Source organism: Alligator mississippiensis, chromosome 2 (genome assembly GCF_030867095.1).
Source record: "Alligator mississippiensis isolate rAllMis1 chromosome 2, rAllMis1, whole genome shotgun sequence".
NCBI lineage: Eukaryota > Metazoa > Chordata > Crocodylia > Alligatoridae > Alligator > Alligator mississippiensis.
Genome location: NC_081825.1, coordinates 70,221,778 through 70,241,802, shown reverse-complemented (window position 1 = coordinate 70,241,802; position 20,025 = coordinate 70,221,778). Strand labels below are relative to the sequence as shown.

General features: G+C 40.7%; 2 protein-coding genes and 1 long non-coding RNA gene across 15 annotated transcripts in view; 2 read left to right on the top strand and 1 right to left on the bottom strand.

The window, feature by feature from the left end:
* LOC132248558 (uncharacterized) overlaps positions 1-18,888 on the top strand; it is a 132,245-nt gene extending 113,357 nt beyond the window's left edge. Inside the window, exons 4-6 of the long non-coding RNA XR_009459780.1 lie at positions 8,685-8,754; positions 12,260-12,419; positions 18,802-18,888. This is a non-coding gene — a long non-coding RNA (uncharacterized LOC132248558). The remainder of the gene's footprint in view (positions 1-8,684; positions 8,755-12,259; positions 12,420-18,801) is intronic.
* Positions 1-20,025, bottom strand: part of SORBS2 (sorbin and SH3 domain containing 2) — a 278,948-nt gene that overhangs the window by 26,901 nt on the left and 232,022 nt on the right. For 4 of the 12 annotated variants that reach the window (XM_059721822.1, XM_059721821.1, XM_059721819.1 and 1 more), the window contains exons 21-24: positions 12,311-12,402; positions 8,470-8,516; positions 4,110-4,224; positions 3,891-4,019 (exon numbers count right to left, since the gene is read on the bottom strand). In XM_059721822.1, the coding sequence (XP_059577805.1) occupies positions 3,891-4,019; positions 4,110-4,224; positions 8,470-8,516; positions 12,311-12,402 (383 nt within the window). The other 8 variants (XM_059721818.1, XM_019481320.2, XM_014594859.2 and 5 more) reach the window with 4 other exon arrangements.
* Positions 19,052-20,025, top strand: part of LOC109281602 (uncharacterized) — a 28,537-nt gene continuing 27,563 nt past the window's right edge. The window contains exon 1 of one of the 2 annotated variants that reach the window (XM_059721825.1): positions 19,052-19,140. The gene's annotated coding sequence lies outside the window, so the exon portion shown is untranslated. The remainder of the gene's footprint in view (positions 19,141-20,025) is intronic. The other variant, XM_059721826.1, reaches the window with a different exon arrangement.

The window sequence follows — 20,025 nt, the reverse complement described above, 5'->3', positions numbered from 1 at the left end:
GTGATTCTTTGTGACCACTCAGAGTCATGATAATCTCCCGCATGTTCTCATTCCCCTCACATTTTCCCCAATAACCTTACTAAAGGATGATTCCCATTCCAGTAGAAGTGGACTAGATAGTGGTACCATTCTAATATCAGATATTGGCCTTGAAGGTATATTCTACCCCCATTTTTCTATGTATTCTGCTCCTCTACTACATGCCTGGCCTGATGTCTTCCTACAACAAGTAATAATAATCATTGTTGCACTCAGTGTAAAAGTCTTGCAGATGTTGTGTGCTTTATTTTATTTTATTTTTTAAATTAGCAAACTTGAAAGTTAAAAAAGGAAAACACAATCCATGGTATTGTAAAATCTACAGTGTTGCCAAGTCTCATGATTTTTGGCATTGCTCTTAAAGTCTGCACATTGGGAATATGAAAAACTTAACTCTTTCTTCTAAATATATATATACATTTGTGGAATGTAAATGTGTGCAAATGTGAAAAACTTAGCTCTTTCCATATATATAAAACAAACAAACAAACAAATAAATAAATAAATAAATAAATGAATAAAAGGAAAGAGCTAAGCTTTTTACATTCCCAAAGCACTGATGTGGTGGCAAGGACCATGCACACCCTCTCAAACCCCTGAGAGCCCTATCTAATCTGGACAGAAAAGGGAAGAGAGCACTGGGGGAGCAGGGTAACTCACTAGCAATGTGAAGCAAGCCCAGACTGGTGCAATGTGTGGTGCCTCAACTAGGCTTGGTGGTATTTGGCTGATGAAGCCAGCCACAGACACCGCTGTGGGAAATTTAAAAGGCACAGATGGTGCCAAAGTGGAGAGGAAGGCTGGAAGGCAACACCAGGCAAACTGAGCCCATGGGCAGGGGATGTTGTGGGGCGCCAAAGCTGTGGGGCACCAAACCACCTGGGTCCCCACTAAAATAGGGCCAGGAAAAGACAGGGAGCCACTATTTGACTCCCTGCTCTCCCTCAGCAGCCTTACTACCACCAAAAAGGGAGGCTGAGAAGGGAAATCACCTGAGGGGTTTGTTTGAGCCTCTCACAGGCAGCCCCGTTCTTGTTTTCTTTTCTTTTAGATTTTATTTATTTATTTATTTATTTATTTATTTATTTTGAAAGACCCATTGGGTCAACCAATAAGGGCTCTTTCCCAGGAGGGGAAAGCCCAATGCAGGGTGCCCTGAGCTTAGGGTGAGGATAGGCGGTGAAGAGGACACCAGGTACACCCTCACCGAGGGATTGGACGATGGATTTCTAGTCAGTGACAGACGAATGGGGCCAAAGAGCTGAAGCAGCTATTACAGGCTGTAATGTATTGACATTAACAGCTGGCAAGTGGATTAAGTGTAGGGGAGGTGGAGCCCCAAGTCAGCCACAACCGGACTGTGAGTACCCCAACAGGGGACCAGCTATTACATCACTGAACCCTTCCTTTTTTGGTACCATCAAGGCATGGCAGATGAGTTGAGGAAGGGCCCTGCTCAGGGTACTCACGTGTTCATTTACCAGCTAAGTGGCAGCTTGACAGTAGACTTTAAGAACACCAAAAATCATGAGAGTTGGCAATACTGAATCTCTTGCTACCTATAACAGCTGGTATTGTTTAATGCACAGTATGTTACAAACTTCAAAAGGAATTCCTAACAAAGAGGAAAAGACACAATAGCTGTATTTTCACTGATGGAGCATACCCAATCTCTCAATCTCTGATTAAAAATAGTTATGTTTCATTGTTTACAGGCAGCCTAGAAACTGGCTATAAAAAAAAGAAGAAAGAAAGAAGCACTCCCCTCAAACATTTCTCCTATTAAATTCTATCAGCGCCCACTTGTTTTATATGACATACATCTTATCATGCCTGATACAAAGACAAAGTCTTTTCCTTTTCATTTCCTATAATCTGGATAATCTGCTTTAGATTGATGTAATTTTATTTCTGTTTGTGATTTTGTGGCTACCATAAAAGGATCTCTAGTTGAAAAAATAAAACAAACAAATGCCGGTTAGTCCTTCATCACAACTAGGCTGTCAGGAGAGAGAAGTACAAAGCCCAGCAGCAAGAAATGTGTATTCTGAAAATGCTTATAAAATATACATATTCACATTTAAAAATAATCCTTTAGTTCCTCTCCATGAGTTTAGGGCTTTCTAAACACAATCTGGGACTGAGCCACTGAGAATAAAGTCAATAGAAAGACTCACATATTCACTTGGGTATAGGGGCAGCTCTGAATCACTATCCAGAAGGTCATGTTTTGGATTCATTTTCCAAAGAAGAGCAGATCACTGAGTTCCTTTCTACCAAACTATCTGCCACCATCCTTTTAGCAATTGCCCTAACTGAAATCTTGCATATCACCACTATAAAATCTTTTTTTAGCTTTTCTAGTCTTAATGGTGACCATTTTCAAGCCTGGATAATGAATTTTAGGCATCTGAAAAAATGACTCGTTTTCAGACTACTTCAGCTTCCAAGAATTTAGTAGGGGTTGTGATGTGTAACATCCCTGAACACTGATATCCTCTATTTAACTGGCTGATAATGGATTTAGGTATCAGAGTTTGATAATAATTTGTCTGTATTCTTTTTATGCGGATTAGATTTCACACAGATAGTCTTTTCACTTCCATTATATTGCAAGCATTATTTTATGTATGAATTATGATTTTTCCTCAGTACATTTTTCATGATAAACAGTTAAGTCTTGGTTACATACATTAAGATTCAGCATATAACTAATTAATTCAGTGATTAACATTTTAATCTCTCTATGCCTAATTAGGGATTATTCAGTAAGATGGTTAGTTCTATAGATTTATATTTAAGGAGACTGAATAAATATGCTGATACATAACACATAAGAATTAGACAGAAAAATGTAAATGTTAATTCTTTTAGAAACTTGCATGAGATATCTTGCAACCACAAAAATAGATTCCAAGTGATAATACAAGTCTGTATTCCAGCAGAAGACGTTACTCACAACATCCAACAATGCTTGACAACAATGCATGATTCTCTGGTACAGAATAATTCAGGGCTGTCTAACTGGTAGCCCATGAGCATTTAATAAATGATTTGCAGGCCCCATGGATACCTTTCCTGCTGCTCCCCAACTGGGGGAGGGCCTGGGGGTTTTTGTGCTATCTGTGCAGTCCACATAGCAGGGGAGTCTGTGTGCTGTGTGCTGCCAGCACAGGCAAAACAGCAAACGGTGTAGGGCAGTGTGCTGTTAGCTCACCCTAGCAGCACACGACACAAGGGCTACTGGCTGCCAGTGCAGCCCTTGCTGGCATAGCCAATGCAGTAGGCAGGTTGCCCCAGCAGCATATAGTCAGCAGTGTGCCATGCTAAAGTTGGACAGACCTGGGATAATTATTTAATATATTGCTTTAAATGATGTCCACAGATGAGCAGATAGAGAATGTTAAAAAATGTTATTATATCTATGGTGAAGTGCCTGAAACAATGAATGCTAAAATAATGTGCCCACGAACCAACTGCAGCCACAAAATGTCACAATTGTGAGTATGGACATGGGTATTTAAAAAGGTGCAAACAGGTAAATTATGTGAAAATCAGAAGATTTGGCACCCAATTATCCAATCTGTAAATGTAAGCAGGGATTTACATGTGGAAATTCAGCAAGCTAATTATCTGATTTGCACCCCCTAGCTGATTTGCACCATGTACAAGTAAATAGGAAAGAAAAAGGGTTAATTAGTTATCCTGTAAATACCCCTCTACCATTATTTTGCTTTTCAGTAGTAGTCACATTGTGACTCCAGGAATCATCAAACAATAGCCTTTATGAGTTAATCATTAAAAGATACACAGTGTACATGATATTCCACTTATGTAATTCTAAATGTTACCTTTTTGAGTGACAGCTCCACATTTGTGTCCGCACTGAAATTATATTTGGCAACAGCTTCTCCAATCTCTCCAATCTGTGCTGGGGGAGGTGGCCTGGCAGGCTGTGCTTTTTCTGGGGGTGAAAGTTTCTGAAAGAACATACATATTTTCATGATGTTGTTGTTTATTGTGGAACTATTTAAAAAATTAATGTGATAAATGAAGATAAAAGAACAAACCTCAACATAAGAAATTGGGAAAATTCCAACTCTTCCATGATGCTCTCCCTCATACCAGTTTTGATCAATTTTCCTGAGGATATAAACAGTATCTCCTTTCTTAAAGGACAGCTCCCTGTAACAGATTTATCTTAGTCAGATGTTTACAGATTTGCAGCTAAGCTGCTCTAACTATTTCCACAGTTCACGGTTAGACTGGATTGTGGTCCACAATCACAATGGGATTCAACAAGGACAAGTGTGAAGTCCTGCACTTGGAACAGAATAATTGCATGTACAAATACAGACTGGGGAATGACTGGCTAGGCTGCAGTACTATAGAGAAGGTCTGGGAGATTACAGTAGAGCATAAACTGAATATAAACCAACAGTTTGCTCTTGTTGCTGGAAAAAAAAAATCCAACAGCATACTGAGTTGTACTAACAGGAGTGTCACTTGCAAATCAACGGAAGTATTTCTTTCTCTCTGTTCGTCCCTAGTGATGCCTCATCTGGAGTAAAGTGTCTAGTTTTGGGTCACACGCTTCAAGAAGGATATGGGTAGTTTGGAAAAATTCCAGCACAGAGCAACAAAAATGATTTGGTGTGTGGGCATCATGATTTACAAGGAAAGGCTAAGAGAGCTGGGGTGATTTAGTTCAGAGAAGAGAAGACTGCAGGGCGGGGGTTGATAACAGTCTTTAAATATGCAAAGGATGAGTAGAGAGAGGATGGAGATGAGCTGTGGCAGTCATGGACACAAGTAGGAGCAATGGTCTCAAGCTGCAGGAGAGGAAATTTAGATTGGATATTAGAAAGAGCTTTCTGACTATGAGGGCAGTTGCACACTGGAACCAGCTACCTAGAGAAATGGTGGAAATTTTCAAGAGCAGGTTCAACAGATGCTTGGTTTGGATAGTTTAGTTAGGTTAATTCTGCTTTGAGCAGGAGCTGGACTACATGACCTTGTGAGGTCCCTTCAAGCCCTACTTCCCTATGATCCTATGAGTTCTTGGACACTTATTTCAGATCTGAATGTAACTTTGTGAACAAACAGCCTGAGAAGCAGCATCATAGCCATCTTGCATTTCCTGGTATCACTTGCAATTATGGATTGTTGTAAGCAGTAAAGTTTGGACCCAGAATCCAATTTCAATCTGAAGTTTGGTATATCTGGAGTGTGGCTTCTAACTTTGGTCCAGAAAAAAGAAGAGACTGTTGTGGACCACAGTTTCAAGGGGATAGTATTTATTAGCATAGGTTTGCATGAAACCTTTGTGTCTTTATCTCCTGTGTGGATGCTACTTTAGCAGCATGTCTATGGATAAATAGGAGAGACACTTGGGTCATGTCTACCCTGCCTTTGAGTTACATTTGTGTGTGGCACAAGGAAGCATGCCTTGTTCTTATGCTCTCACTCTACGTGCATCAACTCCTGAAATTTATGCAATATAAGTACCTTACTGTGGTGTTGAACCTTTGTCCAGCAAGGGCAGGAGAAACCAGAAGTATACAGATGTTTAGGATTTGTCTTCCTGAGTAAAAATAGCCACTCCAGAAAAAACAAACAAACAGATGTGGAAATAACCAGGATTAAATCACTTCTAGGAGAGTTTCTCCTGGTAGAGTGAATTTCTGTACACATTTTCTGTTGAGAGATGCTACAGCACAGTTGTCTAGAGTCCCAACACACTTTTGTTTCTCCCAAAACCAATTCCCTAGGAGACAGTGTCACATACTGGACTCTGCTGCTCCAGCTGAGCAGGGAGCAGAACCGACCCCCCCCTTTCAAATTTCCCACTTTAGGCTGTGGGGACACAGGCTGACTGCAATCATTCTGGCTCAGTTGATCAGAGCTGCCCTGTATGCTGCTGTCATATGTTTCTGGGAAGACTAAGGGAGCCTGCAGAGCATGCTAAAATGTGTGCACAAGAGCCGCCTGAGGTGTGAAGTGTCACTATTGCAAGCCATCTGCTCTTCAAAGACACAGCATTTGAATGTCTGTTCAGGCATCTCTGAGTAAGTTTTCCTACTAAGAGAACAAACCCGGAAAAATTCTCCCAGCTGAATGTGTGTATGCAACTGTAGGCTCTCTGCCTTGGCTGTGTTTGTTGGCAAGCATACCACACTGCTTTAGGCAGCAACACTGCCTTAGCATGGATAAAGGAGGAGCAAGTGGGCATGGCATAGAGATGGTATAGACATGCAGCCCTTGGTGCACCACTGCAGAGCATGTTCCTTCTCTGTCTCCAGGATCTATCTTCACGTCATTTTTAATTGTTAATGTACAGCTTAGTTATTGAGAGTAGGAAGCTTTAATATACATCTAGCTATCTGTATATAGATATAGATAGATATATCAAATACAACCCATTTTGCACGCCCCTATTATATATATATATATCTATATATACACACACACACACACACACACACACACACACACACACATATATATATATATATATATATATATATATATATATATATATATATATATATATAAAAAATAGGGGTGTACCAAATGGGTTGTATTTGATTTGGGTTCCGCCCGAATCGGGGAGAGTGATTCAATTAGTTGATTCGGATCACTGTCCCAATTCTATTCGGCCGAATCCAAATCTGAAAATTCGATGCCGATTTGGAGAATCAACGATTTGGCCATAGACACAACTTTAAATGTTTTTTCTACATACCTTGAGGTACCATAAATGGCTTGTGAATGCTGTGATGGTGGGGCAGATGGAGCATCTCACAGGAGCCTGGCTCCCCTGCCCACTCCCCCCCACATGCTTGGTGGAAGACCCAGAAGTGGACCAGAAGTCTGCCAGGGAGTGTGTGTGTGTGGGGGGGCATGCTCCTCTGGCTTGATGGTTGGTCACGGGGGGACCCTGGGTGCCCCTCCAGACCCAGAAGACACCAGTCACCGAGCCAGTGGTGGGGGGAGGGCCCCCATGCACTCCCTGCCGGACCCAAAAGTGTACCAAAAATAATTCCAGTTGACTTCCAGGTCCGCCGCTGAGCATGCGGGGGGCCCCACTGTGCTCCCATGGGATGCTTCATCTGCCCCATCATCTCAGCATTCATGAGCCACTTGGTACCTTGAGGTATGTAGAAAAAACGTTTAAAGCTGTGTCTACATCCAAATCATCAAATCTCTCTAAATCAATTTGTGGGGTTCTAATTCAATTTGGAGAGATTAAAGGGTCTCCATTCGGATTCGGTGATTCGGCCACCGAATTGGGCTGAATCTCTGCCAAATCGAATCAGTGACTGAAGCTTCATACAGCCCTAATACATATAATCAATTTATTATGCATGAAGAACATCTTCAGTGTACACCAATTCTGTATTTATATAAATTATTACTATAGATGTGTACAATAATCCTTTGAATTTACTTTATGATGCCCTATAGGTTTATGACATCATAGTTTTAACATAAAGCACTATTGGTGCACGTTTTGAATAGTCTTTTACTTCAGTTATTTTTATACTAATACATTTGATGAAAATTATTTTCCTTTCTCTGTCACTTTTGTTTGTATTCTTTAAATGTACCCACATAAGCCCATTGGTTTTAGTAGGGTTGTATGAATATAAATGAGATCAGAATTTGGCCCACTGTATTATTTTAAAATTCTGACCTGTTTCTGGTTCTGCACACTATTTGGAAAGATACCTAACTTTAAAAACTTTGATCAAGGTTTGCACAAGTGACCAGTAATTTTGGTTCCTTCAGTTTTTGGTGTCCATATTAGCAGCATTTTCGGGGGAATTAGGTAGTTAAAGTACTTGTATATGGACACCAAAAACTGAGGTATCCAACATTGTTAATCACTTTTGAAAATCTTGGCCTATGTTTTTTCTTTTATCTCCTCCATGTATTTTCCCAAGATCTGTGTCTTCTAACTTCCTAACAAATTGTCCTTCAGCTTGAGACTGAAAGTGTCCATGGATAATGCTATTTAACTGTCACAATTCAAGATCTTCATTAATGGGGAAAACCTGGGTTAAATACTGTGGATCTTAAAGAATGACAGAGGTGACAGAAAAGAGGTGGGCTCTGGAATCTGTAGTCAGAAAGGTAAGAATGCACAGACGTTCCTACCTTTCAAGAGATATTATTGAGTATTTAAACATTCAAGAGTTTTAAAAAATAAAATAGTTTCTTAGCACATTCATTCAGGTTCCTAGAACAGAGTTCTATGCAGCCTTTTTAGGGTTCGGATCTCTCAAGAGAAATGTACTGTTTCCATTGTCTCACCTTCTGCAAGGCTAGAAAATTGGTGAGAATGGTAGTTCTTTGAGAGAACTCTTAAAAGACTGCTCCTGAATTTTACAAATAATTCATAAAGAATAACAGAACTTTAATACTTACTTAGAGGTCTGAGCCTTAAAGTCATATACAGCTCTAGCTGGCAGTTTCTGAAAAGCAGGCAAAGCGATTAATACCTACATGTGATAATATCACATTGCAAAAATAATGTTTAGGCTCCAAAATTTGAAAAATTATTTATAAAAAAGGGATATCTAAAGTGATTTTTCTATTAAGTCCATATTTAGTCACTTAAATAAGTTTTTTCATTTTCTAAGTAGTGGATGCTGAGCAAAAGCAAATGAAGCTTGTCAAGAGTTCTGGACTTCTGAAAACCAGACCATATAGGTAAGTACAAATAGACTTTATGAGCTTAACTTTAAACCCATATCTCTGAAAAGGTTAACCTTTTTTATTTAACAATATACCAAGAATCAAACAAAACTGCTCACTTCATTAGGATGTGCTCTCTGTGCAATCAGCAAAGCATATGCAAAACTAATATGAATATGGGAATATTAGAATTCTTTTAAAAATTGGAAAGTGAACCAGAAGACTGGTAACAGCAACCCAAATATTTTATATCCTATGTTATTAATCAGGATTCTATAACCTCTGACACATTTTATGGCCTTTCATTTTATTCAGGATGCATTTCCGTACTATATACATGTACTTTGCCACCCTTCTGCTAATTCCTACTGAAAATGAGATCCTGCTTTCTGGAAAATGGAAGAAATGATGGGTTGAAGAACTTGAAAGCATTCTAAATTTCCCTAACTATTTTGATTTCTTTCCTGAGATGTAGGACTGGAATGGAGTCCCTGAATTATAGAGTCCAGTCCCCTGCTATCACATGTGTTCACATCACATAATCCCTTTCACAAATTTCTTTAACTCCATCTCCAATCACCCATAACTATTACCATTATTTCTAAATACAAGGGGCAAGGGACTGTAAGGATTGAAACTAGCCCTTTGCTGTCACAGGTTACCACATTTTTAAAACATGAATTATGTTCATGGGCCTTAGCTATAATTCATTATGAATTATAGCTAAGGCTATAGCTAAGGCCCATCTAGTCCAGCATCATGTCTCTGATAGTGATCAGGAACTGATGATTAAAAAGTATAAGAACCCTGTAGGAGGTAGATGGGGAGTTCTGGGTTGAAGGACTTTCATTCTTCTGTGCATGAACTGATGACAAGGGGGTGGGGGTGGGAAACATGGCTCCCACCATGAAACATGAACCGATGCTGATGAGAGGTAGGTAGATACTAGGGGTACACTGATAGAAATTTTTGGGGCCGATACCAATAGCCAATTTTTAAGGAGGCATATTGGCTGAAACTGATCTGATCTCTGATACCTGCTGGGCAGCTTGGAGAGATGCATGCAGCTGGTAAGTCTGGTGTGGTGGAAGGGAAGGGGGGAGATGGAAGGGACATGGCAGGGGGCCAAATCAAAGCCCCCATGGTGAGGGAGGAGTGGGGCTGGGGCAGGGACAAGTGCTGCCTAGCTGGGGTGGGGTGGGTGCAGGACGGAGTGGTGGCTCATCTGGGGGGGTGCAGAGAGCAGGGAAGCAACTTGCACTGCTCAGCAGGAACTGCTGTTCTGGCAAATTTTGGGGTGGACCATCCTCCCCGTCCCAGCACCACCGGGGCCCACTGAGAGCCCAGCCCTGCCCCACTGGAAAAAGCTTGGCACAGCCCCAGCCCCACGCACATGCCAACCCCATGCCCTCCCAGACGAGCAGCAGAAGCAGTGGCAGAAGGCATTGGATTAGCAGGCTTGTGTTGGATGAGTCACCAGACCAATGGCTCCCACACAAGCAGCGCGTAGTGGCGGGAGCCACCCCTCCCCCCCCACAACCCCCAAATGAGTTGCTGCTCTGTCCTCCACCTATCCTGCCTGTGGCTGGGCACAGCTTGCTCCATCCCTTGTCCCAGTTCCAGCTCCACTCCTCCCTCACTGTGGGGGCCTTGATCTCCCCCCTACCCCATGCCCCTTCCCCTTCCACCACACCAGACTTATCAACTGCACACAGCTCTTCACTGCCTATGTGCTGTGCTGTCGCTGCACGCATGCATGGGCCATTTATCATCCAAATTATCAGCCATATCAGGCCAATTTCTGATGCAGACAATTTTTTTTTATATCGGTGCCAATTTGATATCAGACCAATGCACTGGTACATCTCTAGTAGATACAAAGCAGCTTAATTTGGGTTTATATTGGTGACTACAACAATCTAATCCCAAACTGTGATGTAATAAGATATTGGACATTAGCAAGAGCTTGAGGAAGGTACTCTTTTTAAATTAAGATAAGAAGGGACAATTATAGCTATTGTTTAGCTTTGGTCTCTATCTAGCTCCCTTCCTTCTTGTTATCTAACAAACATTATAAAAAGGTTAGGCAGAGTACTTCTACAGACTACCAAATTAAATTTGCTCTCCTGAAAGTGGACTAGCTTATTTAAATGGACACTATCAACTTAGATTTAAAAAAAAAAAAAGGGTTAATTTGAATTCAGTTTTCTGACAAAAACCCCTTTAAACTGTGCATCCTAAAAAAATCTGTTAAAATATGTTAAAGAATTTTGATATTAAAAATGATCTGGAGTAAGAGGCAGACCATGTGTGGCTTTATCTCTGTTCCTCTTTTTTTTCTCTAAGAACATTCTTTTCTGGTGAAGAACATGCAACATCAACAAAATAGTGAAACTGAGTATATACACATAGTTAACTTAAGAAAATAGAACTAGCAAACAAGACATAATTTTTCCCCAGTCTCTTTCAATTAGGAATCTTAAGAATTGTTGGTAACACTAGTATAGAGCTGTTTTCAAACTGAAATTTGATTTCCAGTTTGACAGGTTTCCTTCAAGGAAAAGCACAGCAATCTATGCAGCTGGAATGGGCCTGGTTTGTCACCAGTTAATTCATACATGGCACCTTTTTAGAATCAGACAAGAACTTGGTTCCATCTCCACTTTACTTAATATTGGTCAAGTAATAGTAATATCATCAGCAAGTGGATCTTAAATCAAATCCTGTAAGTGACATTGTGTGGGAACACTAAATTTACAGACTGACACAAGCAAAGAACATCAGTCACTGTGCTATGAACTGCTGCTGGTCTGCTGAGACTCTTAAACTGGTCTCAGTTTGATCTTGATTACTTGGTTAATAAAAATCTACTTGTGTTCATTCCAACTGGAACCAAAAGCTATCAAAAAGTTTGGAGTTCTTAGTTCTGAAACTCGAATGGTTCTGAAACAGACTAATCTTCCTTTGACTGTGATCACTTTTTCTGTTGCCTTTGTGGTGTCTCTTTGCGGTGCTTCTTAAGGGTTGCAGTTGTATGAAATTTAGAAAATAACATAAGATGCCAGATGTAAGTGATTCCAGAGCAGAAATGTTCCTGCTAACCCTGGAACTATCTAAAGCAGTTACTTATTATCCTGTCCAGTCACTGTTTTTCACCACAGCTTCACAGTGACAGCTGCCATAGCCCCCTACATTGTCCAACTTGCCATCTTGCAGTCTCTTCTGATACTTCAGGTCAGCAGTCCCACACCAAGCAAGAGAATTCTTATTCATTTAAACATCAACAGAAAATACAGCTTGATACTGATATTATTTGATACTGATTATAAATTTGATGCTCTTTTACTCTGTTTAAATACCATTCTTTGAAAATAGTGAAGCACATTCTTTGTAAAACATTAAACATGCTTTTTATTACACTATTTAATGACTAGTTATGTACTCCTGTGGTTCCTCATCATTACCAGGCACTTTTATTTGGTGCTAAAATAGCATAAACATTAGTGGTTTGCCTTTACAGATAGCGTTTGGGCTTTTGATGCTGCTGATTTATTCATTCCTGTTTAACTACCTCTCTGTCCGGAGTTCCTCTTCTCTCCCGTGGAGTACATCGACCCACATCAGTGAAAGCAGAAGAATAACTTCCAGGGGACTCCTGGTCTACTGAAAATGGAAAGCAGGTTAATTCTGTCATATTTCTAGCTTTTACTTAAAGGAAACTATATCTAAAAATGTATAACAATGGAGAGTTTGAATCTGAACATAAATATATATTGTGTTCAAATGCAGAACTCAGTGTGTGCAAGCTGTAGGAGCAACATTAGTATTCTGCTCCTTAACTCAATATTGGACTAGGGTTTCAACGAATGGAACCACTAAAGAAAAGGGTATATGATAACTGTATTGAGAATTCAGCAGGGTTTGGAAAAATTTCCTCAAATGAAAACAATGTAAACACATAATTACACGCATGACAGATTTTTAAAAGTATGTTACAATGATTGAATGATGAATAGAATATTTTCTGTGTTATGGTCCAGAATTAATTTCCTCTTTACCCAAGTTGTGTATTAGGTTGCACATAGGAAGTTAGAAGGCTGTTACTGTCATAAAACAATTTTATTTTGAGGCAGACTGTGAGAGTGCACCAATCAATACTCACCATTGTGAAAGACGTATTTGCTGTAAAGTACAGTTTAAGATAGGATGCTACCTGCATTTATATATTTTAATATGTTTGACAAAGAGTGTCCTTCAAATAAAAGTCATGCACCCTCCATGATCTTGCAGGCTGCTTGCATAATAGGAAAATAAAGGGAATTATTTCAGGTTTATAAAATTTTGGAGGACTGAATGAACTACCTCCTTTCAGTCCTCAGATTTCCAACTGTATTTTCCTAGTGCCACAATGACACCTGGAAGTGAAGACCGCAAAAATAATATTAATTTCCTTTTGTTCAGTTCACACGATCTGTTCACCCAACCTGTGCCTCTATCAAGAAGTACCAATAGTAAATACAGAATTGAAAGCAATCTCTCCACCATTTTGTGGTTAGCTTTCTCTGAGTCTTACAATAAGACAGACTGACTCTAAATGCTTTTTAGTATATTGTGCAGCTACTGTGTAAAGGTTGCAAATGAAAATAAGGGTTGTAAAGTAGTGATAGGGTGGAAAAAGAGCTATCAGTCATTGGTTCTGCCAGCAATTTTGGAACTTGAGCATTCTGGCCCCAATAGAGGATATTTTCTTCAGACAGGCTGAGGACAGAAGTTACAGATAAACCAATAGCAGAACAGAAGCTCAGTGCACATAAACCAGTATCAAAATGTCTGAAACTGGCTTAAGATAAACCTGACTGAATGTAGTATCAGACTTAACTGATTTGGGTCAGACCAGTTTATGAAACTTCTGTTCCAGACCCCTTCCTGGTTTAAGTTAAATCAGAGTCCCCCAGCTTCCCAGAATGCTTTGCAGCCCTGGGCTGTGCTGTGCTGTGTAGTCTGCTCCAGAGAGCAGGGCTGGCCCTACCCCTCTGCTCCCTAGCTAGAGCAGTGAGGGTCGGCTGACAAGGGGGTGGGGGTGGGAAACATGGCTGAAGACCATGTCCAGGTCTACCAGCAGGGAGGGCAGCCCCTCCTAGACTTTTTCCCACTGGAGCGGAGGGGGCAGAGGGCTTCAGCAGGCAGGTTCAGGTGGAGGGGAGGGAGGAAGGTTTAAACCCCCTCTCCCACCAGCATGGGACCCCAGCCAGGGTCTGCTTGGCAGGGGGTCAGCAGGAGACCAGCAGAGTCCACTCCCTCCCACCTCTGGCAGTGACTGAGGCAACCAAGTTGATACAGGGAGGGGAAGGAGGTATAATTCTCCTCTGCTCCTCTAGGGTATGGGGGAAGGGGAAGAGGCTGGGGAACCAGGGCTGGAGGAACTGGTCCCTTGCCACCTTGGTGAGCACAGGACCAAGCCCTGCAGGACCAGACTGAGAGGTGGAGGGTGTTGGCAAAACCTGGCACAATTATCACATGTATGTGCTGGAGACAGAGCTAAGGGAACAAGAGAGGGTCCCAAAGAAAGCAGAGAACTACATTTAGATTATAAAGCAGAACCTGTACAAGGTGGGAGACTGGAATACCTAAGCACAGACAAAAGATACTGAATGCATGAGAGTCCTGCCAAAGGTATTATAGGTGAAAAGTACACTAATGTCAAGGCACGCAAGGGGGAGAATGGGGTGCAAGTGCACCTGTAAAACCCAAGTAGAGCTGAGGCCTGTGGGATCTCCACTGCAATGCCTAAAACTACCTGCTGATTCTCCAAGAAGGGCTTTCTGAATACCTGGCTATAAGGAGACTCTGCCCTCAGGTTTACGTAAGACTTATGCAAGGCTTTCTCTTGTTTTTTTGGTTTATTACATTCTATTTTAAGGTAGACTAAGTTGTGTGTAGCACCCTCCAGCGTGCTAGCCCCAAGCTGGGGCCTGGCCAGCCCCTTCTGCTTGAGCAGGGAGTCAGGAAAAACCTTTGAGCTTCAGTTCCTTCCCTTTGGCAGCTTCTGGCCTGAGCCACTGCAGGCATGTTGCTGCATTTCCTGAATCAAAAGTGAATGTCTGTTCACTTGCTTCTCAGTTTAAGCTCTGCAGCTTAGACTAACCTGCAAAGACTGAATTGGTTCAGTCTTGGGTTTTTTGACTGTCTGTGCTTAGCCTTAAATCCTACACACCTGTTACAGAGACTGCTTCCAAGTAATAGGCTATGTGTGCTATATCTTAAATTGCAGCCAAAAAGATGGTTGGAATGTTCTGAGTGCATCCCCTGGGCCTTAAGGTAGATTGAATGATGCAGCTCCAGAAAGAACAGCTTCTGTTACTTGAATAAAACTCCTAGCTCAATGTAAAAAGATTTTCTGTGATTCTTACACTATAAACTCATGGACTCTTACCCTCCTTGTTATCCCCTACACTTGTTTGACTTCAGTTGCCATGTTATGTGGCCTGGAACAACACTTTTATTATCATAATAGTATGCTTATTCTGATCTGTGATATGAGTAAATGCAATACCTGGGTAACACACATTGGTTACCATGTGCTAAGAAACTGCCATTGCAATCATTTAATCTGAATGGGAGCAAAGTAATAGCACTCAATGAGAAAGCTGCTGAGCCATTCTGCCTATGCAGGAGAAAATGTCTGGAGGGGCTAGGGGCAGTGCAGTCTGTAGAAACACCTTGCTACTGCTCCAAACTGGAGTTGTATCTGCTGTCCAAAGGCCTGCTGCTGAAAAGTCGATCATACCTTATAGTGAGTGAGTTTCTGTTCAGTGTCCTGTTCTCTTCTTGCTTGGATGCTCTAAGACAGTGGGGGCAAACTTTTTTGGCAGGTGTACAACAAGTTAAGCCCTGTGTCCTCTCTGAATGCCACTCCAATCCCTTCCTTCTGCTTTATGTGCCACTCTGCTCTCTGCCCTCTGCTCCCTACCTGATCTGTTGCTTTGCTTTCTGCTTCTTACTATGTGTTCCATGCCTGATCTACTGTTCTACTTTCTGCTCTCTGTTTTATCTGCTTCTGTGCTGCCTGCCCTCTTTCTGATCTTCTGCACATCACACACTGAGGTGGTCCCCGTTCCAACTGTGGCACACATGTGACAGGTTGGCAGCCCCTGCTCTAAGGGGTTCCCTTGTTTGTTCTCTAACTCTATTGGACAGGCAGACACCTGAGAGAACATGATGGATGGGCAAGAGGGCTAGTCATACTACCTTTCACCACAGTTTTGCAGAAAGCGAAGAAATTTTGGTTTCGGGTTATGTTGGAGGCTCTTGCATCTTTTCCAACCTTTGCACATAAGTATCGCAAAGGGTGAGAGCTTGCTGATAACCAGAAGGCCAAAATGTGAAATACAACTTCACTGAAAATACCACTGGTTATAGAATGATTTTATACAAGAAACGTACAACTCTTGGAGACCATGCCAGACTTTCTGTGACTATTATTTCTAGCAGATACCATATTTTGAGCTGAATTTCAAAATTAGAGCCAAATACTGTTTGTAGTTATATTACTGTACATCTAGAGAAAGCCTAATAACTATCTAGCAATTATCATTACTTCAGATTTTTGCTGATGCAAGCAGAAGCTGAATCTGGGTCTTTGTGTACACATTTTCTAGTTCTATTTATAATGACTCATTGCATTTCAATGAGACGTATAAATAATTACCGTGTCTCAAAAACATGACTAGTAAAACTATAAATTGTATTATTAGGTGTTTTTACTGAATTTGTTGTTTTTACTCTCTGCATTTGGTTTAACAAGTTGAGACAGAATGGCAGTATCTTTGATAATTTTTTCCAAATGCGGCACTAGCAAAACTTACAGAAAAGAATGTGAAAATTAAAGGTAAGACAAGAGGAGCACAAATGACTATACTGCACAACATGTATAATAGTCTTAGTTTTCTCCACATCAATTATATGATTTCAGGAACGGCCATATACATTTTCATTGAATTAATTCACTTGAAATATTTTAAATTCATGCAATGATTCTCCTTTAAACAGAAGTTAATAATAAACTTATCAAGATGATAGCAATTAACTTTATATTAGCTTTAAAAGAGGATCACGGTCAAGATGGATCAGGTTTTATTTATAGTCACCTTCACAGTGTCCTTTAGTTTAGTTAATTTTCCTTTTCTACTTTGCACTTTGAAAAAGATAAGGCAACTGTTAACATGTAAATTAAATTAAAAGATCTAGCTTTGTTGCCATGGAATTGCAACTTGCATCATTTGCTCAGTGAAAATGGAATCTTTACTATTCATGGACTAAGGGTCTATTCACAAAAATTGCACATGCAGCTTTGCTCAAGTTGTACAAAAATGGACACAGTAAGCATGTCTCAGCTTTTGACAGTTGTATATACTGACATAGTTGGTGTAACATATTATTAATTTTGTTATGGAATGCATAGTTCATTAATAGAAATGCAATGAAGGCTTTCACCACATTGTTTTCTGTTTGTCCATCACTTTACAATGCATATTTTTTTATTGTGAAACCGTTTCAATTGTCTAAAAAATCTCTTCTCTTAGGGACCCAATTATTAAAAACAGGGCTTTGTTTAATTTGTAGCATGGATCATTGGTTTACAGATTGGAAATCACTGTTCCAAACTTGGTGACAAAAATAATGCTGTCATTATTTGATAACCAGATTATTACAATTTTGTGAATAGACAATTAACTTATTCCTCTAATATTAATCAGACACATCAATGGGAAAACAGCATCCTTTCTGTGGTGAACACTTATTTTAAACTGCAGAAATCCTCAGTAAAAATGAAATGATAGGGGGTTGAAAATGAAAGGCACAGGATGGATGAGTGAATCACAAGAATAAAGGAAAGGAAGGTAATCCACCTTGGAAACACAGTGCACTATCATTGTCTTGGTTGTTGTTGTTGGTTGTATCCATGTCTTGGAAAGAGGCACTAAGAGGTAATCTTCCACAATCATTCTGGTACAATGGACAATGAATAGCACCATCTTGAGGCAGTGGATGAAAAGGCTGTTGCATGGGACTCTTTCTAACAGCTTTCAGAGATGAATTCCTTTCTGGAATGTCTGGGAGCAACTCTGTAATAAGTCTATGCAATATACTGTTGTCAGGCAAGCTTCCTCTTCTCTTTTCTGCTTTAATTTGGTCGCAGATATCTTTGAGAGCAGAGTCTAATGCTTCAAACACAGATGACTTGCTTTTAGTCTTTTCAGACTGTTTTTTAGGGGTTGCATTTTTTTTCCTTCGGAAAGGCACTGGACTGACTAGGAATGCTATCTTAGAGAGACCAGATTCTGCTTCTTGTCTCCTTGGATCTTCAGTACTTTCCTGTTTAGCCCTTTCATGTTTTAGCATGGTGGTGAAGCGGGTATAGGATGCTGGGCATCTACCTTTGCAGGAACTGATGAGATGTCTGTGGTGGTGGTGATGGTGGTGGTGGTGATGGTGGTGATGACCTGAACCATAAAAGCTCTCAGAGGATGTGAAGGAAAAATGATCAAAGTCACTTTCACTACAAAAGGAAGAACCTTCTATCTGGATAAAGTCACTGAGGTCAGAGACCACTCCATCTTGGTCACTGTCTGAAAACTCCATGTGAGATCTTTGTGGTTCATCAGTGGTCACTTCAATATGAATTGGCACCAGAGTTTTAGGCTTGCAGTGTCGTTGTACCTGAGTGGGATGTCTACCTTGATTTTCCTCTTCCAGCAAGGATTCAATAGAAAATCGCCTCTTTGGACATAAGCCATTTTTAGGAGGCTCAAGCGTTATTGTTGATAATGTTTCATCACCTAGATTCGGCATTGATTTTGACTTTTGAATTAATTTTTCAAATTCAGATATCCTGGTAGGAACCATGTCCCTGGGGACCTCTTCAGTAGAAGATTCTCTCCAGCCTTGAAGCATGCCTTTGTGCTGTTCTTTCTCATACTGTAATATTCTGGACTTTACAGAACAAATCACCTCAGAGTTCATTAAATCTTTGCGATTGATACGATGCATTTTTTTGTACAGTTTTAGGAATCCTGGGGCATCATGGGCTGATCTATGACGAACCCTTGACCTACCATTACTGCGACTGTCAGGAACATAGGGGGAGGCCCAGACCATGGAGCAACTGTCCTTGGAATCCTCCTCACATAACAGAGAACCCATGCTTTCAGACTTGGCTTGCGCATCAGCAAAGCTGTCGTGATCATCTGTTAGCAGATCATCGCAGCTACGAGATTTCCGCTTGGGAGAGGCAGTTTCTTCTGTGCTGCTCCAGACTTCTGCATTCTGACGAGTCATTTGCCAGCCATTCTTGTAGCTGACTGCCCTTCTTGAATCACTTGGAACAGCTAAATGCTGTTGGTAAGTGCTACAGTAATCTAACTCATTTGAGGCATTGTGGTTGTGCATTGAATAACTGAACAGGGATGGATGTACTCTGCTAATATCCCCACCTTTATAATCCATAGAGCAGCATGGTAAAAAAGAGACATTGCCAGAAATTAACAGGTTCAAAAAGTTGGAAATGTCAATAAATATCAGAAAGAACAGAAAAGAGAAAGCAGTTATTGTACTTAGTCTAGCAATCAAGGTCAGTACATACATTATTAAAAATTAGAAAAGAAGAGCAAGTAATCCATATTAAACAGTTATTTAGTTTTCCAAATGCAAACATTTACTATGCATGATTTAAATATCAGAAGGGATTCAGTGCCATAGGTGTCTAATCATCTCCAAATTCACTTAAATATTGGGGCATTCTATCCATAAAAAGTACCACTGGTTCTGCAGGGGGTAGTAAGATAAATAAAAGCTACTGGAAGCTAAAGCAAAAATCCTAGATCCAGACACACCCAAATCAGAGAGCTTGAATCCAGATAACTAGAAGCCACAACAATGAATGTTGCCACTGCTTCCCAGCCACCACATTTCTCAACTTGTGGGGAGCTTCAGATGACATGGCTGTGTGGACTGGATTTGGCCAGTGGGCTGGAGCTTGAGCACCACTGGGTTCCAGTTTCACTCTCTGCACTGCTCTGCCACCAATAAAACACTGAACTGGAGTTGCAAGTTTTAACTATTCAGGTAGCACCGTGAGATGAGTCCTGCTCCATGTCCAATTAACTTAATGGCAGATGCTCTAAAGGAATGTATTCCTTGATATGGAGGCTACTCGCATAATAGCTACTGCTCCTTTTTCCAAAGCATGCTTGGTTTAACTATTACTTTCCTGCCATCATCTTTCCC